The 18968-nt window shown below is 36.7% G+C and overlaps 1 protein-coding gene across 4 annotated transcripts in view; it reads left to right on the forward strand.

Moving 5' to 3' along the window:
- The window catches only part of ZEB2 (zinc finger E-box binding homeobox 2), a 132277-nt gene that overhangs the window by 95950 nt on the left and 17359 nt on the right, over positions 1–18968 (forward strand). For all 4 annotated transcript variants that reach the window (XM_045559427.1, XM_045559426.1, XM_045559424.1 and 1 more), the window contains one exon: positions 1328–1399. In XM_045559427.1, coding sequence (XP_045415383.1) covers positions 1333–1399 — 67 coding nt within the window. In that variant the 5' untranslated portion in view covers positions 1328–1332. The remainder of the gene's footprint in view (positions 1–1327; positions 1400–18968) is intronic.

An 18968-nucleotide genomic window follows, 5' to 3' on the forward strand; every position in this document is an offset into this window, starting at 1 on the left:
GGAGAAGTCCTGGGTCAGGAATGAATTTTAAAGTGGTTGTGCGGGTTAAGCAAATGTCATTCAAATTATCTGACTATTATAAGCAGTGGCATTAAATTAGCATCTTGTGTATATGTGTGTTTTTCCACCTTAAGAGGGCCATGATTTTTCAGCTCTAATGCTATAAACAGTTTTGCTGTAGGACACTGCTTGTAAAACATCTTTTAATTTTGCTGTAACGTTTGTTAGAACCTGTTCTATCAAAGTAGATTAGAATGTGATAAGCAAAGAGTGGATCAGGAAATTTGGGAATTTATAAAGTTTCTCTTGTTTTAAGTAAAATTATTATTATCACAGAGAGATACTCATCCTGGATCGTATTTGATTCTCATTAGTATTGCCATTGTAAAAATACAATTTTAAAAAGTTTATGCTTAATTTACTCACTTGAAAGATGTTTAACTGTCAGCTGTCCTGCTCTGCCCTTTTGCATCCTCTACAATCTGGTGGGCAGAATATGTAAGAGTTCTTCTATTTTTCAAACTCTCCCTTATTTTAAAATATTGCAGGTTTTGGAAAATGACCTTTAATCATTTATGAATATTCAACTTTAATGTTACTTATTTTCATCTTCATCAGAGCATTGAGCTGTTGTTATATTTATATATTTTTTCTCAGGAAATGACTCTGATTACCTACTAGGGCATAAATGATAAGGAGGAAAAGATATTTATGTAAAGGTTGGGAAGGGAATAAGGAAGGTATATTTTAGGAGTTTATATAAAACAGTAAAACAGGTATTTTTGATACCACTGGGATGTTTGTTGTATAAACTGGGCATTCCAAGTTTGGATATGTAGAATTAGGTTCTTTAAAAAGTATGCTGACATAGATTGGCACCATCATAGCTATCCCAAGGGGAAAGAATAGCATGAAAATAAAATGAGAAATTCTGACTTCCCACTACAAATCCAGAGTTACCAGAGGCATAGCAGCTAGCATGCCTCTTCATAAGTACAAATACTTAGTTGCTTTTGACTCTTATTGAAAAAATAATATCTTTCCCCTGTTTGTCACTAGAACTGCCACCAGAAGAAAAGCCCTTCGTTTGCTCCAAATAAGCACCTCTGTTTTTCACAGCTTGCAGTGATGCTTAAAGTAAATAAGTTCTTGTGCAGCTAGCACTATTGGATTCATTCAATTGCCTGAACAAAGCTATTGTTTAGAGGTTTACAACAAGCCTTTTCTGTTTCCTTTAAAAGAGTCTTCCTTGTTCCTGTGTTTGGCATGCTTAGTATAGTAAGCCTTTCTACAATTTTCAAATACTAAAGATAATTTTCCCCCACAGAAGAAATGAAGGAAGACTATGACACTATGGGGCCAGAAGCCAGGATCCAGACTACAGTTAACAATGGTACAGGTGAGTTATGTTTACCACACTAAAGTCGTGTTTGTCCTGTGTGATGCGGATTTAGTGAGTCAGGGAAAGAAACACTGACCCATCTTTGCATCTCCATGACTGAACAAGTCAGTCAGACTTTACAGGTCTCTGGTTTTGTACCAAATCAGAATTCTCTCCATTTTGGTATTTTATTAAGCAAATACATCTCTTATTCTTATACCCTTAATTTGCCTGTGAAGCTCAAGAATATTGAACTGTATGAATGGATCCTTTCAGAGCATAAGTTGGCTGAATTTCCAGTAGTAATTTTTATTTTAAAAGACTGCAAAAATGATTTTAAAATTAGAATATTGTATGCCTCTACTAGCCACCACTTGATATCAGTCATTGAGAATTCAAATGATATGGTGTAATTTAGACTGTAAAATGTTTTTTCGGAAAGACAAATTTCCATGAAAATTCCTCACAAAAATTAGTCACCCGAGTTCCTTTTCATTCTTTCTTCACTTTTAATTTTCTGCATCTTTCTAGCCCCTCTAAATAATGTTTTCCAGGCAGAAGTTTTAGAGAAGAATTGACAATTTCACTTCTTTTTAAGGAAGCTAAAAAATTACAGTGGGAAGGTTGTAAGTGGTACTTTGCTTTACTCCGCTACTGCTATAGCATGGAATTTCAAGACAATTGTGGCATTCCATATTTTTTCCCAAAAACTGAATGGCGTCTTCTTTCACATTCTCACGTCACTAGCATGAATTTACATTGATTCACTATGTTAATCTCTCATTTTCAGGGTGAGACTAATTATTTTTGGTGTTTCAAACAGTCCTCCATCCTGCCATTACAAATATTAGCATAGTCCCCAGTATAAAATTACCTGCCAAAACAAAACAAAACAAAAAACACAGAACTATTCCCACTCAGCTTATTAATGGAAAAAACTGGCAGTTTTTTGAAGCTTCAGAAATGTAAACAATTAAGATGATATTCATATTTCCCTTATGTTGATACACATCATAATAAATTGCTCGCCTGTGTTTCTATTTAGGATGCTCTTATTAATAACATGAAGACATTGATTCACTTTCTTGGGTATAAACTAAGAGAAATAATGAAAAACAATTTTTTTATTCATTTGAATAATGTCAATTTAAGATACAAAAATAAAACGGTACAATATGTGGTTATAGAAAAAGTATAGAATTAGGTGCCAATGATCCTGATTTTTAAACCCAGCTCTGGCAATAACTAGATCGTGACCTTGGACAAGTCATTTTCCCTCTTTGGAATTCAGCTTCTGCGACTGTAAAATGAATACATTGAACTAACTTCTTGTTAAGAATACTTCTAGTTTTAATGTTCTGTGTTTCAGGGGTACTATCACAATGTAAAAATAGAAAAGAAACAGGGTAAATTAACTTCATATAAAAACACAATAATAAAGAGATAACTATAGATACTTTCTAGAATGTTCCAACTTAAGGGATCAAAAGTGGCCTCATGTTCCTTTTAAGGACAAATGTTAAATTTCAGCTTCAAGCATAAATGAAAGCTAATTTTTATTACCTTTATAAGCTTTTAAAGTGTCACAAAAGAAAATTTATCTCTCAAAGTAACAATCTACTAGCTGCTGTATACACCTAAAGTCTAAAGTGAGGTTAATAAAAATTGTTTCTATCCAGAAGGTTTAAAAATCAATCTTGAATGTCCTTTTACCAGGCTTTAAGATCCCCTATTCTCATAATACTTACTGTTCCTTATAGTTCATATATATTCAGTCAATAAAAAAATCAGTAAGTATTCATTGAATGTGTTCTACGTATTCACTGTTTGTGAACGTGAGGTGGAAGATGGGCCAGGAAGACTAAGACATGATTATTATTTAATTTGGAAGATGAGACTAAGACACATGAAAAAATAATGATGAACAATAAGTAAAAGTATGTGATAAATATGTCACAAGTGGTAGGGACCATAATGATTTGAATTACAGAAGTGGGAGAGATCCTATGGGGTGGGTATTCACATAAGGTGTATGGAGGAATTTGAACTAAGTACATCTTCAGCAGACATAAAGGAATGAGGAAGGTCTTTCTAGCAGAAGAGCAGCATGTGAGCCCAGAGGTGAAATGTGGTGTCTATTCAGAGGATAGTGAGTAAAAGGATTTGGCTGAATCAGGGGGTCCTAGGAGGCACTTTAAGGAAAATAAAGCTGGACATTTAAGTTGAAGCCAGCTGGTGGAGAATATTGAGCATCATACAAGAGTTGGGGTCATGGTTATACTACCATGATTTTTGTTGGGGAAAACCAGACTCTGAGAGGCTGAGTCATCGTAGTCATTCAGGTAGGAAGTGATAAAAATCTTATCCTAGGGTGGGGACAGTGGTGAAATTAGCAACATGACTTCTTAACAACCAGTTGATCCTCTGGATGAGGAAGGCTAAATGGCTTCAAGATTACAGATCTACATGTTTAGAATATAGCAATACTTGCTATTTCTAGATTTACAGGAGAAAGATCCAATTTTGAGAAGATCTTGAACCAGACTTTAGACATAAGTATTTTCATATAAAAGTTATATGTATATGAATATGGGAATGCCAATTGAAAATGAGGAATTGAAACCCGAGAAGTCAGGGCTGGAGATAGAGATTTGAGAATCATGCAAATATATTCAGATAGTATTTGACATCATAGGACTATGAGATTTACAACTGAGAGTATTATTTATTGAAGCAAGCAGAAAACTGAGATCAGGCCTCCTGGGGGGTTAGGAGAAAAACCAAATTCATTGAAAGAAAAAAGATTGTAAGAGAGAAAAAATTAAACATCCAGAAACAAATAAAGAGAATTTCATAAAGGTGAGAATGGTCAACTCAACTAAAAGCTTCAGATAACTATGTTTCAAAGAATTCTGAGCAAATACATTGGACTTGGTAATTAGAAATTTACTGTTGATCTTCATTTTATAGCTCTTCCCTTTTAGAAAATAAAAATAAATGCACATCTATTCCTAGCCATAAGTTTAACACTTCTTATGCCTGGCTTTGCTTTGGTTGCTAAATATGTGTGGAATTGAAATAATACATCTTTTATGGTTGAAATTACTTCCAATGCACCATCTCTTTCTCTTCTGCTAAGTCGTACTCATCAAGATCCAGCTATTGGCTGACTTTCTTCTCTGAGCATCCCAACGTAGAATCTTCCCCCACTGAACCCATGGGGTTTTGGCCACTTTATCGCCACAGATCATGAAATGGTCTAGATCAGAAAGTGTTTTTGGAGAAATGAGGGAGTAAAACACAAACAGCACTTGGACTTCCCATTCGTATTTTTAGGTTGACATATTTTTGACTACTGGCCTGAAGTAACCCACCAGACATTTTCATCTCCCATTATTCCAGTCTTCTAAACTAGAAAGCTTTAGTTACATTTGACTGTTCTCTGGCCTTCATGTCCTCCTCTATTGTCAGCTCACATCCCTCCTATAACCCTTTTTTCAATGTCCAAATTCCCTTTTTAGAGTCCTTAATGGCCCCTTAGTACCTGTAGGATAAAACCCACATTCTTCAGTCCAGTATTAAGTGCCATCCATTTCATACCACCAGTACTCCACTCTCATCAGACCAAATCCCTTGGTGATATCAAAAAAGAATCACACGTATACCAACCTCTGAATCTCTGCCCATCCTAATCTCTTAGCCTCTTTCTTCTAGTCATCCAAATTCTCCCCAGGACCAGCTCAAATGTCATTTCCTTAATGTGGTCATCCTTGAACACCCCAAACCACATCAATCTCCTCTTTTTCTGAAATTGCACAGCTCTAGGGTACACACCACTGATTTTAGCATGTTTAATTGTTCCTCTTTATGTTGTTTGCACCTATTTCACCTAGTTAATTTCATGAAGACAAGAAATTTCTTCAGCTGAAAAATGGAGGTAGATTATTCCTTTATCTACCTTGTAGGATCGTTGAGGCAGTTAAATAAATAACATATATTGACATTACTAAGTAACCAAAAAATGTTTGCTTTAAGAAGAGAACTATTCTGTTTTGCCTCAAGTACCCAGTACAGCAGAGAACTCACGTGGAAGACATTATGACTGGTAAAATGAATGAATGAAAATGAATGAATGAATATTCGGTGGAGAAAAAATCGACTCTGCTAAAGCCACAGTAGGGGAAAACATTCCCTGTGGAGGAGATTGAGTCAGTGTCTTCAGAGAGTGAAGCCAGGATTTAAGTCCCTGAAATCAACTTATCAAAGGCAAAGCAAAACAGCCTAGAGTCTCACTACTTTTTTTTTTTTTTTTACAACAAAGTTAGATTAACAGAACAGCAAAATTGAGTTATAACAACCTAAAGCATTTCAAACTTGGATTTATATTAATAACTTTCTACATTGTATAATTCCACTTGTTTTAATGTTTTAAAAAAGAAAGAAAATTATACTGCTTTCACACATAACATATAGAAAGCCTTTTTACAAAGAACCCCACAACTTCCAGATAGCAATAGGAATTAAATTCAGAATGAAATTATTGTGTAGAATTTTTAAGAGTGTGTGAAAAACACTATTTCCTAAGAAGATTAGAGAAATGGAAAAACTTAGGAGCGTTACAAACATGAGTTTGCCTGCATGCTAGTAGTAACAAGGATCTATCTTAGGTGCAGTGATCATTAGCATTAATGCAGTTCCACGTGCATATCAAGACTCAAATAGGGCCCTGATGTTTTCCTCTTTGAATGTGTGAAAGTTATATTTACTCAGACAATCTAGTACTCTAGTTATAAAGGGCTATTAATAACCACCTGCATCTGCATTTCCTTTGCTGAGGGGAAAAAAAAAAAAGCACCTTACATCCAGAAGCCAGGCAAGGGCAATTTAGGCCTCAGTGCTTAATCTTACACAACGCAATAAAATTCTTCTCTAAGAACTAACTATATAGACTCTAACTACAGTCATTAAACTTGCCTCCAAATTCTAAGAATAATATATAAATTATTTTACGTATGAAAGGCAATCATTGCTTTGGACCACCTACATTTGAATTTTGTCTCCACCAGTTACTAATTACATGAACTTGAGTATGTAATTGATAAACCTTCATTCCTACATCAATAAAGTAGAAATAAATGATGATTCCTTATGTACAGGCTTCATTGTAGGGATGAAATGACTTGTCATTTTTAAAGCACCTGGTATAATGCCTAAGATACACTCACCCTTTTTTGATTTGTTTTGCCAGTTTGTTTGCTTGCATCTACAAGTAAGCTTTAAGCTATTTTTATTCATTAAAGGAATACATGGTAAACTGCTTCCTCCCTTCACACTGGTTCCTCATTAACTTCTTCTCTAGAAAACAAAAACACAATATCTAACAAATTCGTAATGAAATAACTAAACAATCAATTTCGAGAGCCTTTGCCAATTAAGTTCCTTTGATATCCTGGAAAGCTACACAGACAAGTTGTAGGACAAATTCTTTGCACGACTCTGGCATTTGAGGTTAAAATATGAAGATTAAGAAGGAGTAGTTTAGTTTTCTATCTCATTTCATCTTTATCTGGCATCCCTTCTTTAATTGTAGAAGAGGAGAATTTAGTGGTATTTACAATGTTGGTGTGTAATGATGATGAAAGCTGTCAAAGATTTTTCCTTTATTTGACAACTTACTAGCATCAGGAATCATATCCTTTTATTTATGATTGACACATAATAACTCTACATCTTTATGGGGTAGAATGTGATGTTTCAATACATGTATAAATTGTGTAATGATCAAATCAGGGTAATTAGCATATCCATCACCTTAAACGTTTATCATTTCTTTGTGATGAAGGCATTCAAAAACCTCTCTTCTAGCTATTTTGAATTATACAATATATTATCGTTAACTCGAGTCATCCTACTATACAATAGGCCACCAGAACTTATTTCTCCTATTTAGCTGTAGTTTTATACCCATTGCCCAATCTCTAACCCTCCCCTCTTCCCCTGCACTCCCTATCCTCCGGAATCAGGCTAAATGTCCATCATCAGATGAAGGGATAAAGAAAATGTGGTATATATACCCGATAATAGAATATTTTCAGCTGTAAGAAAGAATGAAATCCTGTCACTTGCAGCGACATAGATGAACCTGAGGACACTATGCCCAGTGAAATAAGCCAGGCACAGAAAGGCAAGTACCACATGGTCTCACTCATGAGTGTAATCTAAAAAGTTGTTCTCGTAGAAGTAGAAAGGAATCGTATCTTTTTTTTTCTTACCCTGGATAACAATCAATAAATGAATAATAAAACATTTGCCCTTTGTTAACAACCGCTAAGATTCATACACTGGTCCATTTTCAGTCAGAGTGTTCATTGTGTGAAGAATTTGAACTGAGGTTTGAGAAAGAAAACTTGAAGGAAATAGAAGATTTAGTTCTTGCCATTAAGGAACATAACATTATATGGTGCTGATAGAAAGAACGAAACTCATAATGACAGGAAGACAAAATTTACAAAAAAAAAAAATTATAGCTTCTTTAGCTATTCAAATCAATGGTCACTTATTGAGACCCTACTAAGTGCAAGGCATTTTTTCATGCATCATGAAAGATACAATGAAAAAAGAATAATCATTGTCATTAAGGACTTACATTCAACTGGGTGAATAAAACGATGGTAGATGAATAAGAAATGTGTCTAAAATGTTTAGCACAATGTTAGGACATAATACATGCTCAGTTGTTGTGAGCCATCATTATTATTATTGATTATAATAATACATGGATTAAGATGTTTTATTTGAAATACAGGCAGCTATGTAGGTTCAAATGCAAAGTGTTCAGTACTGCAGAGGGTTTCTAACAGAGTGTAGGGACAAATACCGGAGACAGGGCAGTGGAGAGGTGCTTTAAAGAGAATGCAAATTTCAAGGAAGTTTTTCTTCAGGACACAGACTTGCTGAGCCTGCCTCTGCGCAAAAGAGAGAAACGCAGAAATGTAAATGGAGACTGGGTGAAAGATGGAGTTTTGAGGAAAGAGCTTTAGTTGGTAGCCATAGCAGTGGGCAAGAACACATCTTTCTTTAGCAGTAAGATCAGAAGAAGAAGGGAGAATGACGGTACAGATAATGTGGTCAATTAAGGTGGTCCAGGGAATTCACACCAAATATATAGGTTGCACTCTTGGAAGTGGCAGGAAAAAGAGACCATCAGCTAGCAATAAGGGAATAGGAATAGGACTGGAATCTTGAGAAATGGAAATCAGAATAACTGCTGTGGACAATGCATGGATATTTGATTATCATTAGGAAAGAATACCCTGTTTTGAAAACATAGCCTGAAGCTAAACTACACTATTATTTAAGTTTCTTTAGATACGTTTCATACTCTAGGAGCAGAGAAACTGGACTGGACCTTAGTTCGGCAGGGCAAGAATGATATGAGAAAGTGGCAGGGATGGAAGTGATTTCAAATTTCAAGGTGAACTGAGACAAGTAAAATCAGAGTGGGTATAATGGACCGGGGACTTGTCAGGGCCTGATTATCACAGTGAAATACCTGTTGCAAGGGAATGAGGAACTGAATGATAGGGAACGGGAGAAGGTGGACGTCAGAGAGTGCAAGCTCCTGGTTCTGGTTCTGAGAGATGGCATTGTCCCAGGTTTGGCCCGGTACCAAGGTACGGCCACCCATGTTGCTGGACACAAGAAACTCTAAGCACTCTGCAGCCAGGATTCTGCGTGGACTGCCTTTTAAACAATGACGTTTCCCAGAGTGATAGCAATGGTACCCTGAGCGAAATGTAAGCATGGAGCTAGTATCACTTTACTTGAGCTATGCAGGCAGGGTCCTAAAACATGATGGCCAAAATGGATGACTTTAGACATCAAAACATTGCAGTGACAGAGTGGAGGCTCTTTGAGGGTAGTTATGTCTGCTCTTCTCCATGTTCCCTCTCAGTAGGTGCAGTGGTCTGTACGTTGTGCATGATGATAAGCAGGTTGTTTGTTGAATTGACATAACAGGAACACTGATCTGAAACAGCAGTGTGAATTACGGAGGGTGTTGACCCATCCCCTTTGTTCTGTGTGTCAAGACAGATGAAAGCAGGAATGGCTCTGCGGGAAAGGTCTGTGAGGGATGAGATATTATCAGGGGATGACACCGTTTCATTTAGTCTGAAGAAGTGGAACGCATGTAGGAGGAGATCATTAAGCATGTGGAGGGGGGAAACAAGTAGTATATGAAATGGGAAAGCAAAATGAACCGTGAATAAAGTTCTTTTTTGGTTGCTAGTCCGAAGTTAAGCTTGAGACATATTTTATTTACTATAACCATGAAATAGCTAATAAAATAATAGCTAATAAAAATTCACCTTTGGAGGGTGCTCTGCAAAGTTATTCTTTATCAAGTGCCTTTAGAAACATAATTAGAAGTAAGAATATTCAAATTAGGAAAATATAATCCTTAAAGATTAAGTGGAAATTTTAAATAAGCATCTTGAGTGGAGAATCTGAAGAACTTTTGTAATGTTTTCTCTTTGCCGCACTAGACCCAGGTCTGGGTCACCCAGTAAAAAGCTAAAATATGAAACAATTACCTAGGATTCAGATGAGTGGGGACATGGAAAAAATAGAAGAAAAAGTTTAAAATGTAATATTTCATATATTTCAGTATATGTATATATGTGTGATGTGTATATGTATATATCTATATATTTATATAGATACATATACTGAAGTGGGCATTTCAATTGGCTTTTCCCATATTAATTTTATGGTGTAATAGTGTTGTAATTCAGAATCACTTACAATGTCATTGTTATCTTTTCAGCACATAAGGCTTGTTCTTTTTTTTTTTTTGAGACAGAGTCTCACTCTATTGCCCAGGCTAGAGTGAGTGCCGTGGCGTCAGCCTAGCTCACAGCAACCTCAAACTCCTGGGCTCAAGCAATCCTTCTGCCTCAGCCTCCCGAGTAGCTGGGACTACAGGCATGTGCCACCATGCCCGGCTAATTTTTTCTATATATATTTTAGCTGTCCAGCTAATTTCTTTCTATATATTTTTTAGTAGAGACAGGGTCTCGCTCTTGCTCAGGCTGGTCTCAAACTCCTGAGCTCAAACAATCCCCCCACCTCGGCCTCCCAGAGTGCTAGGATTACAGGCATGAGCCACCTCGCCTGGCCAAGGCTTGTTCAAATGGTATCAAATCAGGCATGATGAAAAACTAAAATGATGGGGTTTTCTCTCTTGTTCTCTCTTTGTCTCGTTTTGAGTCACTATGATATAGTAGAAAGAGCAATGGGTTAAGAGTCAGGATGTGTAAATCCTACATACAGCTCTTCTAGAAATTAGTTGTGTAACTTTGTATGAATCATTAACCTCACTGTACCTTAGTTGTATCACCTGTTAAATGAGGAAATTAGACTTAAAGTTTTGGACTCTGCCCCACCCTACCGTTTCTTCTAATGAAATTTGACTGGAAGCAGGAACGAAGAAAACAAAACATTGGACTGTGCTAGTTGGCATGGGAATGGGAGACTCTCAGGGGCCCTGCCTCATACGCAGGGCCAGCTTCCTGGGTGTGCGACTTGCACAGCTGCACAGGTCCCTGTGCTGAGAAGGGCCTTGCATTTGGTTGGCTCTGCTGTTGCTGTCTTGAAATTCTTGACACTTCAAACAAGAGCCCACATTTTCATTTTACACTGGACCCTGCGAACCACATAGCTAGTCCTGATTATACCTCACAAAATACATTGGGATCATGGCAGAGTATAAGCCAGGATGGGAAGGAGTGGGATCAGAGATTCACTGCCTGAAGTACCAAATAGAAATGCCAGTTTGGTCTAGGTTTATAAGGTCCTTCCTGGGGTGCCTCCAGAGTGATTGAATCCCAAGTAAAGATCTAGACCTAGATTGAAAATCTTGCTTGAGCAAGAAACACAATGGTGCAAGATGTTAACTTCCCTAATTTGGTAATATTAGCAATAAAGTTAGCATGCTAGCAAGCAAGCAACTCTGTGCATCGTGTCATTAGCACAGAAGAAAGTTTTTGCACATGTATTACCCTCTTGGTTTAATAACTTCCAATTCCTCTTATTACTCTTACATGGAGTTTAAATGAACACTTTTGTTTATTTATTTATTTTTTTTTGAGACAGAGTCTCACTCTGTTGCCCGGGCTAGAGTGAGTGCCGTGGCATCAGCCTAGCTCACAGCAACCTTAAACTCCTGGGCTTAAGCGATCCTACTGCCTCAGCCACCAGAGTAGCTGGGACTACAGGCATGTGCCACCATGCCCGGCTAATTTTTTCTATATATATGTTTTTAGTTGGCCAGATAATTTATTTCTATTTTTAGTAGAGACGGGGTCTCGCTCAGGCTGGTCTCGAACTCCTGACCTCCAGCGATCCACCCACCTCGGCCTCCCAGAGTGCTAGGATTACAGGCATGAGCCACCGCGCCCGGCCTTAAATGAACACTTTTAAATAAATTAGGCACCTTTGTTATATGGGCAACAGAAGCCACACAAATTTTATCATAATGTATTTCTCTGCAAGAATTAAGTGGACATAGAGTGTTAATCAATTGTACAAGATCAATTTATCAAATATTTCCATTAGCACCTAAATATGTAAAAAAAAGGAGGGAGTCATACTATTATAAAGCATGTCATTTTCTTCTTGGTTGTATGTCACATTTTTATAGGTTGGAAGATTTTTGTCAGCCAGTCAGATATCTGTCACGGAAATCATCATTTTTAAATTTCTTAGTTAATTTCATACATTGAGTTTTTTAAAATAAAGTCAAAAAGGAGAGAGGTTCTGAGGAGGGAGAAACAGAAGTGGCAGTTGGCAGGGTAGACAGGAGGGTCATTTGCAAACTATAATCAGTGTCCACCAAGAAGAGCCGGTCACTTCCTGGCTAATGAATGCTGTGGTTTTATTAGCTTTGTTTGTGATTAGGAGCAGCTATCTCTACTTCACAGCAAGAGTTCCCACAAGAAATAACTGATATCCCAAACTTGTTGACTGCCTCTTTCATTCATTCAACAAATATTTAATAACTACTGTTTTCCTTGTGATGTTGTCTCCTGTTTCCAGGCACTTCCAAAATATTTTTCTTAATCTGCTGTATGTGGTTCCCCCCTCAGAAAGCTGTGTTGTTTTGAGTTTTTAATTGAAAAGAATACAGATAAAATTCTCTAGGCCTCGACAGTGAATAAAAAGCAAATTGATTAAGGTAATTAATTAATTGAAATTATGGAATTCTGGAACTTTGGGGATACCCCAGAAAGCACACACTGGCTTGTTTTACAGACGAAGAAATTGAGATGCAAAAAATAAAATAAGTGAGCCAAAATGAGGAGTCCAAGGCCCCTGAACCTGGTCTAATCATTTAAGTACTGAGTCATAACTGTGTCTCAAGCACTACGCTAGGCACTGTTGACACAAAGCTGAATAGCACATCGTTCCTGCCTCTGTCAGCTCATAGACATGTAAGCGAAAGATTACAGGATGTAAAAAATTCAATGATTGAGATATACAGGTGATATTCGGCAAGTAAAGAAGGAGGGTGTGAACTCAGGTTGAGGTAGTCAGGAAGGCTACCTGACATGAGAGTGATTCTGTGTTGTTCCCAAAACCATGTTACCGAATGTCTTATTTAGCTATGTGAGGCGGAGGGTTGACTTTCTGGAGTAGTAGTTCTTAAACTGGGCAAGGGTCAGAATTTCCTGAAGGGCTTGTTAAAACACAAATTGCTGATTCCATAGGTCCGGGGCAGGCCCCAAGAATTTGCATTTCGAGCAAGTTCTCAGGTAATAATGATGCTGCTGTTCTTGAGACCACGTTTTGAAAATCCTGACCATCCCACAGCATTTCCTAGGTTTTGTGTGTCTCTACAAAAAGCATAAAAAAGCTGGGCAAGATCACCTTACTTCATATATCCCTCTAAAATATAATAAAATAGTTTAAGCGTCTTTTTGGTAATATACCAATTCCAGATTTTTAGATTACACAGTAATGTGAAAATGAGTGCATTGGAAATTAAAAAAAAAATCATCGAATCTGTTATTCTGTACCAATACATAGCCATCAGAATTGTCTAAGGGTTAGTAGTCTCTAAATCTTGCTATTCACAATCCCTTTAATATAAAATCTAACTTTAAAATTAGATTCTGCCCCTGCCTGGGCTGCCTCCCACTGTTTAGGGAGATACTTGATCCTGCAGAGCTCTGCAGAGGCCATCCCTGGTCACTCTTCACCTCTCTCTCCTGAAGCTCTTACACGTGGGGAACTCTCATTGGCATTTGAACGTTTGTTCCCTGGAGAAAGCTATGATAAAGCAGAGGTGGAGAAACCAGCCAAGACACTGTACTAATTCGCGGGAAGAGAAGAAAACTTCTCTGTTGCTCTTGACAACCCTTCCCTGGCTTTATACATGCCTCTGTACCAGTCGGAGGTTCTGCGAGGCTGCCCGTGTAGCTGCGTAACGAGAAAAAGATCATCCCCTTCCCTCACGGTGCTTTTGAGATCTCCAGTGCCAATATGTGTTTTGGAAGCCTTCTGCAAAAAAATGCACACATGCATTTTTAATGGTGAAATGCTTATATTCATTAATTAGTCAACTTTAAACAAAGTTGCCATGAGGATTTATATACCTCAACAAATGCTGAGTACATGCTTCTTTAAACTAAAAAATTCAATACAAATGACTACATTAAAAATAGTTTTCTATGTTTGCTTATCACCTAAGAAGTTGTTAATACAGAGACTTTTTCAAAAAGATGATAAATGTAGTTACCTAGATTTGTGATTGCTTCTTTAGGTCCCTTCGCCTTCATGGAGTAAAGTGACAAAAAGCCAGACTGTATGATAAATAATTTCTACATTACATTAAGGAAGTATATATGTACATGATCCCTTGTTATATATATATTTATAGGTCTGTTTATTGCAGAACCACAATCATTTTACGTATATGTCTCCAAATATTAGAATCACAGAAGTAAGAAAAAAATTATCGACCTCCTGTCCTCATCTCCAAGCATACTCTCTGGCACTAATAGGCACTCAATAAACAGTTGTTAAACAAAGGGACTGATGAATGATTCTACTCAGTTTTTTATATACACTTGCTACAGCTCTTCTGAAACCTCCACGATATTTTCTTTTCCAAAAGAATTATTTATTCATTTTGATGTTTATTAAAATGGCTTAACATAATAGTCAAATATATTTCTTCAATTTGTTATGAAAATTAAAACATGCAAGATGCTAAACCAGTGATAATAGAGTACCTGTCTTTCTATGTGAACACATACTTGTTACAAATAAAGAAAATAAGTGACAAAGGGAAACCAAAAAGGAAAAAGAATAAGTATCAGGGCCACATTATAATTAAACTACCTGTAAACACTAAGTAAAATTCACTTTTAAGTATCTTTGAGAAAGTATTCTAAAGCAACTTGATTTACAGGGGCTTGATGATTTGGGGACCAACATTTCTCTTTTATTTAGAGTTCTGTTAAAATTAATTATTTTTTAGGCAATAATTTTAAAAGTCAGTCTATACTGATATTTATTATTATCTGTCTAAAAATATCAATATCTAAGACAGACATAAAGGTATTTATAAAAATATCATTAATAAACATTAGTAAGAGTGCCCAACATATTTCCAAGAAAATTAAAGGCTTTTCTAACTTGAAGGAACCTAAAATTTCACCCTAACAATATTAAAATACACATGGCCATGGGGAAACATTTTTAATTACTGAAGTTCTTTTTTTGGATAGAGAAAAGTTTATCTAAACTTAGGAAAGGTTGAGATATTTGCAAGACATTCGGGTAAGGTTTAGGACTAAATGCAAAATCTCTGGAGAAGGTATGGGAAGAAATTACTTGAGGTTTCTTGTGAATTTTTGTTATGGTTTGATCATAAATACCATGCAAATATCCTTTGTCAGTGTGTTTTGGCAGTTCTTCCAAGGATACCAGGGAGTGAAGAGGATTACAGAAAGAAGGAAAATGAAGTTGATTTTACACTAGAAAAATGCAGTGGGGAATTCTGTAACTTTCTAGCAAATTTTCTACCTCATTCCTGTGTCCATTATACAGTCCTACATAATCTTTATAAAAACAAAAATACAAACTTCCAAATACAATCCATACTTCATTCTTCCCTACAATTTTGAGAGTAACCAGTATTTAATCACATCATTTGTTCTGGTACTATAACAATTAGGGTGATTTGGATTTTAAGAGACTGAAATAACATAGCTGCAAGTAGAAAAGAAAGTTTCTTGGCTCAGAGAATCTAAGGAAGGTGGTCAACAGACCCACTACAAGCTGCATTTTGGTCTCAAGAACAAGAGGAGCTAGAAAGGCACTGTCAGGACGTGCCATTTTATCTGCTTTTCTCTGTGTGTCTACTTTATTCTCTCTCTTCATAAAGCTTCTTTATCTAGATAGAAAATAGCAATTTCTTCATTCTACTTCTTATAGCTATAGTCACTTAGCAGAAAAAAAAAAACAGCCTTGATGCTTTTTTTGGAACAAAGTCCTAAAATCATAACGAAGGGATTTATTGAATTCAGTTGTATCTGTTGGTTACCCTGGACCTGTCAACAGGACTGAGATTGGCTCACTTCGGTTGCAGATGACCAGCTGTAGCTAGGGGAGCAGGACAGTGTGATAACATAGCAGCTCCCTTAGGTACCATAAGGCTTAGCAATAGGGACACGGAGGCATTCCCAGGCAAAGGAAAATGTTGTAGTGCTGGGCAGAAAAACAATACATTACTAGTACCTGTTGCAACCCCGTGGAAAAGCCACATTATATCCAGGCTGGTTATACCAAGTTCATGGAAGGTTCAACTCCAGCCCACTTAAGCGACACTAGGTATATAAGATATATAACCAATAGCATGTCTACACTACGTGAAGTGAAATCCTGATGAAGCAAATAGATTTAAATGACTTAGTGCCATCTTCATGAAACCCTTTTTGAATACTCATCTGAGCCCTATCAAACTCTTGCAAGTGTTTATGATCACCACTACACAGTTTATCACAAAACTGTTCTACAGTTGCCTAAATATTAGATCTAAGTCCCTAGCTCAACTGTAGGTCTCTTATTTTATGCTTCCTTTTACTAAAAGACCTCTACACCAAGATTAGTTTTAAGGACATAATTTATTCCACATTCATTCCATAAATGATTCTTAAGAGCCTACTAATTTCTAGGCACTATACTCAATGCTTAGAATACAAAGACCATCAAAGATGGATCCTTAAAGAGAGCACATGATTTGATGTCTTTTGTCCTCATCACACTTGACATAGAAATCTAGCATGGCCAAATTTGATCTAGCAATTGGATTGCCTCTCCAAACACCAGTAGCGTATCTAGATGCAATTTAGTTTGCCTATCCAGAAAAATCAGAATTTTCCTCCCTTTTAAGCCGAAAGGCTATTAATGCAAATCCAATTGAATTTGCATTTGATTACATTTCTGATGGAAACATTCATATGCAAATGAAAATTCATGCAAAGGTAGCCAGATAATTCAAATAGTTGCTGAAATATCAAGATAAAATTAGGATATTAAATGTACATCCATCCATGTTTACTAGGTTACACTAAGGTCAGCAAGTGGGACAACGTTCTCGAAAAACTTAAATCATGTCTTAAATATTTGATAACACTCAAGTAGATATGAGTTCAAAAAGGAGCTATTATTCTACTTTCTACTCTCATAGCACTGAAAAAGAAGTCAGTCACTAGTAAAATTGTCAAGTTATTCAAAAGACGTTCATCTTGGATCCACCATTTTGTCCCCCTTATCTTTTCTTGCCATTAAAAACAAAAGGTGACTTTGATGAGCCAAAACAATGAACAAATAGCCTATGCAAGTTGGCAGTTCTTACATACTCCCTAGTGCCATAGCAATGTAAGTTTAATGACATCATCACAACCACCACCAATAAGTATGCTTTGGAAAGCATCCATGGTATTGTGAGTATAGCAGTGGAAAAATGATCTTAACCAATGTCCATATTCACTTATTAAATCCAGCTAATAAATCGGCTAATAGAAGACTTAAACAAAATTTCAAGACATAAAATCTTAATCCACTACTGCACATTCCAAACCTATTTCTGAGGTAAATACCAGTCTTGGAATCAGGTGATTGTTCTTGTTATACTTAAAGGAAGTCAGAGTGGCAAAAGAGAAAGATTTGAGATCACAGCATTCAGGATTATTAGTGCTTAGTTTAATAGTCCACAAAGTGTAATTCTCCCATTTCCTTTTGTTTGATCCCATATATTTGCCCATAGTTTCAAATCTTTTTAGAATTCTAGTGTTCCCCACTTTAATGAATGCCCCCTACTATCCATCAAATTTGTAAAGCCTGAACGTGGGGGTTAGCATCTCCCACCTTGACAAACCCCGTCTTCCCCAAGTCTTAGGGATTTTACTTCTTAAGTATCTCTCACATCCAGCCTCTTCTTCCTCTCCGTCTCCAATTCCTTAGCCATTATCATTTGCCTGGCCTAGGGCAGGAGTCTCCTCATTGGCTTCCCAGAACCCACTTTTCTAGTCCTCTGATCTCTATCATACTATAGCCAAAGTTGTCATTTAAAAATGCAAATCATCATAATTTCATCTTTGCTTAATACCCTTTGATGGTTTCCCGTTTCTCTTAGAATAAAATCCCACGTCCTTAACAAGGCTCTTCCTCACCGCCTGTCTGGTTCCCACCTGCCTCTCCACCCTCGCATCACAAGGCTCCCCTTCCACCCTCTACGCCTCCACCTCTCACTTCCTGAGGCATCTCATGCTTCCTTCAGTCACCACATCCTTGCACATGCTGCTCTTCCCCAGCTTCCACAGTTCATTTCATGCTTCCATAACTAAAATTTTCCTGATCTTCCAGAGGCAATCATGTTCCTCTGTAACTTCTTTCATACCACCATACAACTTTCTTTCATAAGGCTTATTTGAGTTTATAATGATGTATTTATTTTTGAGATATCGTAATACTGATCTTTCTCCTGGCTTCCTGGAAGGATGAGACTTGATCTGGTTTTTTGCAAGACATGATGCCTATCACATACCAGGCATTCAATAAATGCTGTTGAATTAATGGAAGTTTCCACTTTCTAGTCTTCTCATCTAAAATCCACAAGTTCATAATAACGAAAGCCAAAAAAAAACAAAAACAAAAACAAAAAAACCACCACATTGACTGGCTTGCTCAAAAATTACCCTGCCACAGTTGCCAAAGAGAATTAGTATGGCAAATACTGTAATATGGTCTGTGGCAGAGAAGGTAAAGTGAAGAATCTAGTGGAACTAAGGTTAACTGCTTTCAAAAACTATGACAGTAGGATTCCACCATTAATTGTACTGACCAAGTATTTTTTTCACTTACCTAAGTAGCAGCTACTCTCCCAACTTTGTCTTATGCACAAAGCATTTTATTTAGGATATTTAAGCCACAACTTATTTCAGAAATACATCTAGAGGTTTCAAATATACAGGTGACCCAAGTTGTTAAAATTGGGTTACAACTATTATTCATTTCA

This window comes from Lemur catta, chromosome 8, assembly GCF_020740605.2.
Source record: "Lemur catta isolate mLemCat1 chromosome 8, mLemCat1.pri, whole genome shotgun sequence".
NCBI classification, from domain to species: domain Eukaryota; kingdom Metazoa; phylum Chordata; class Mammalia; order Primates; family Lemuridae; genus Lemur; species Lemur catta.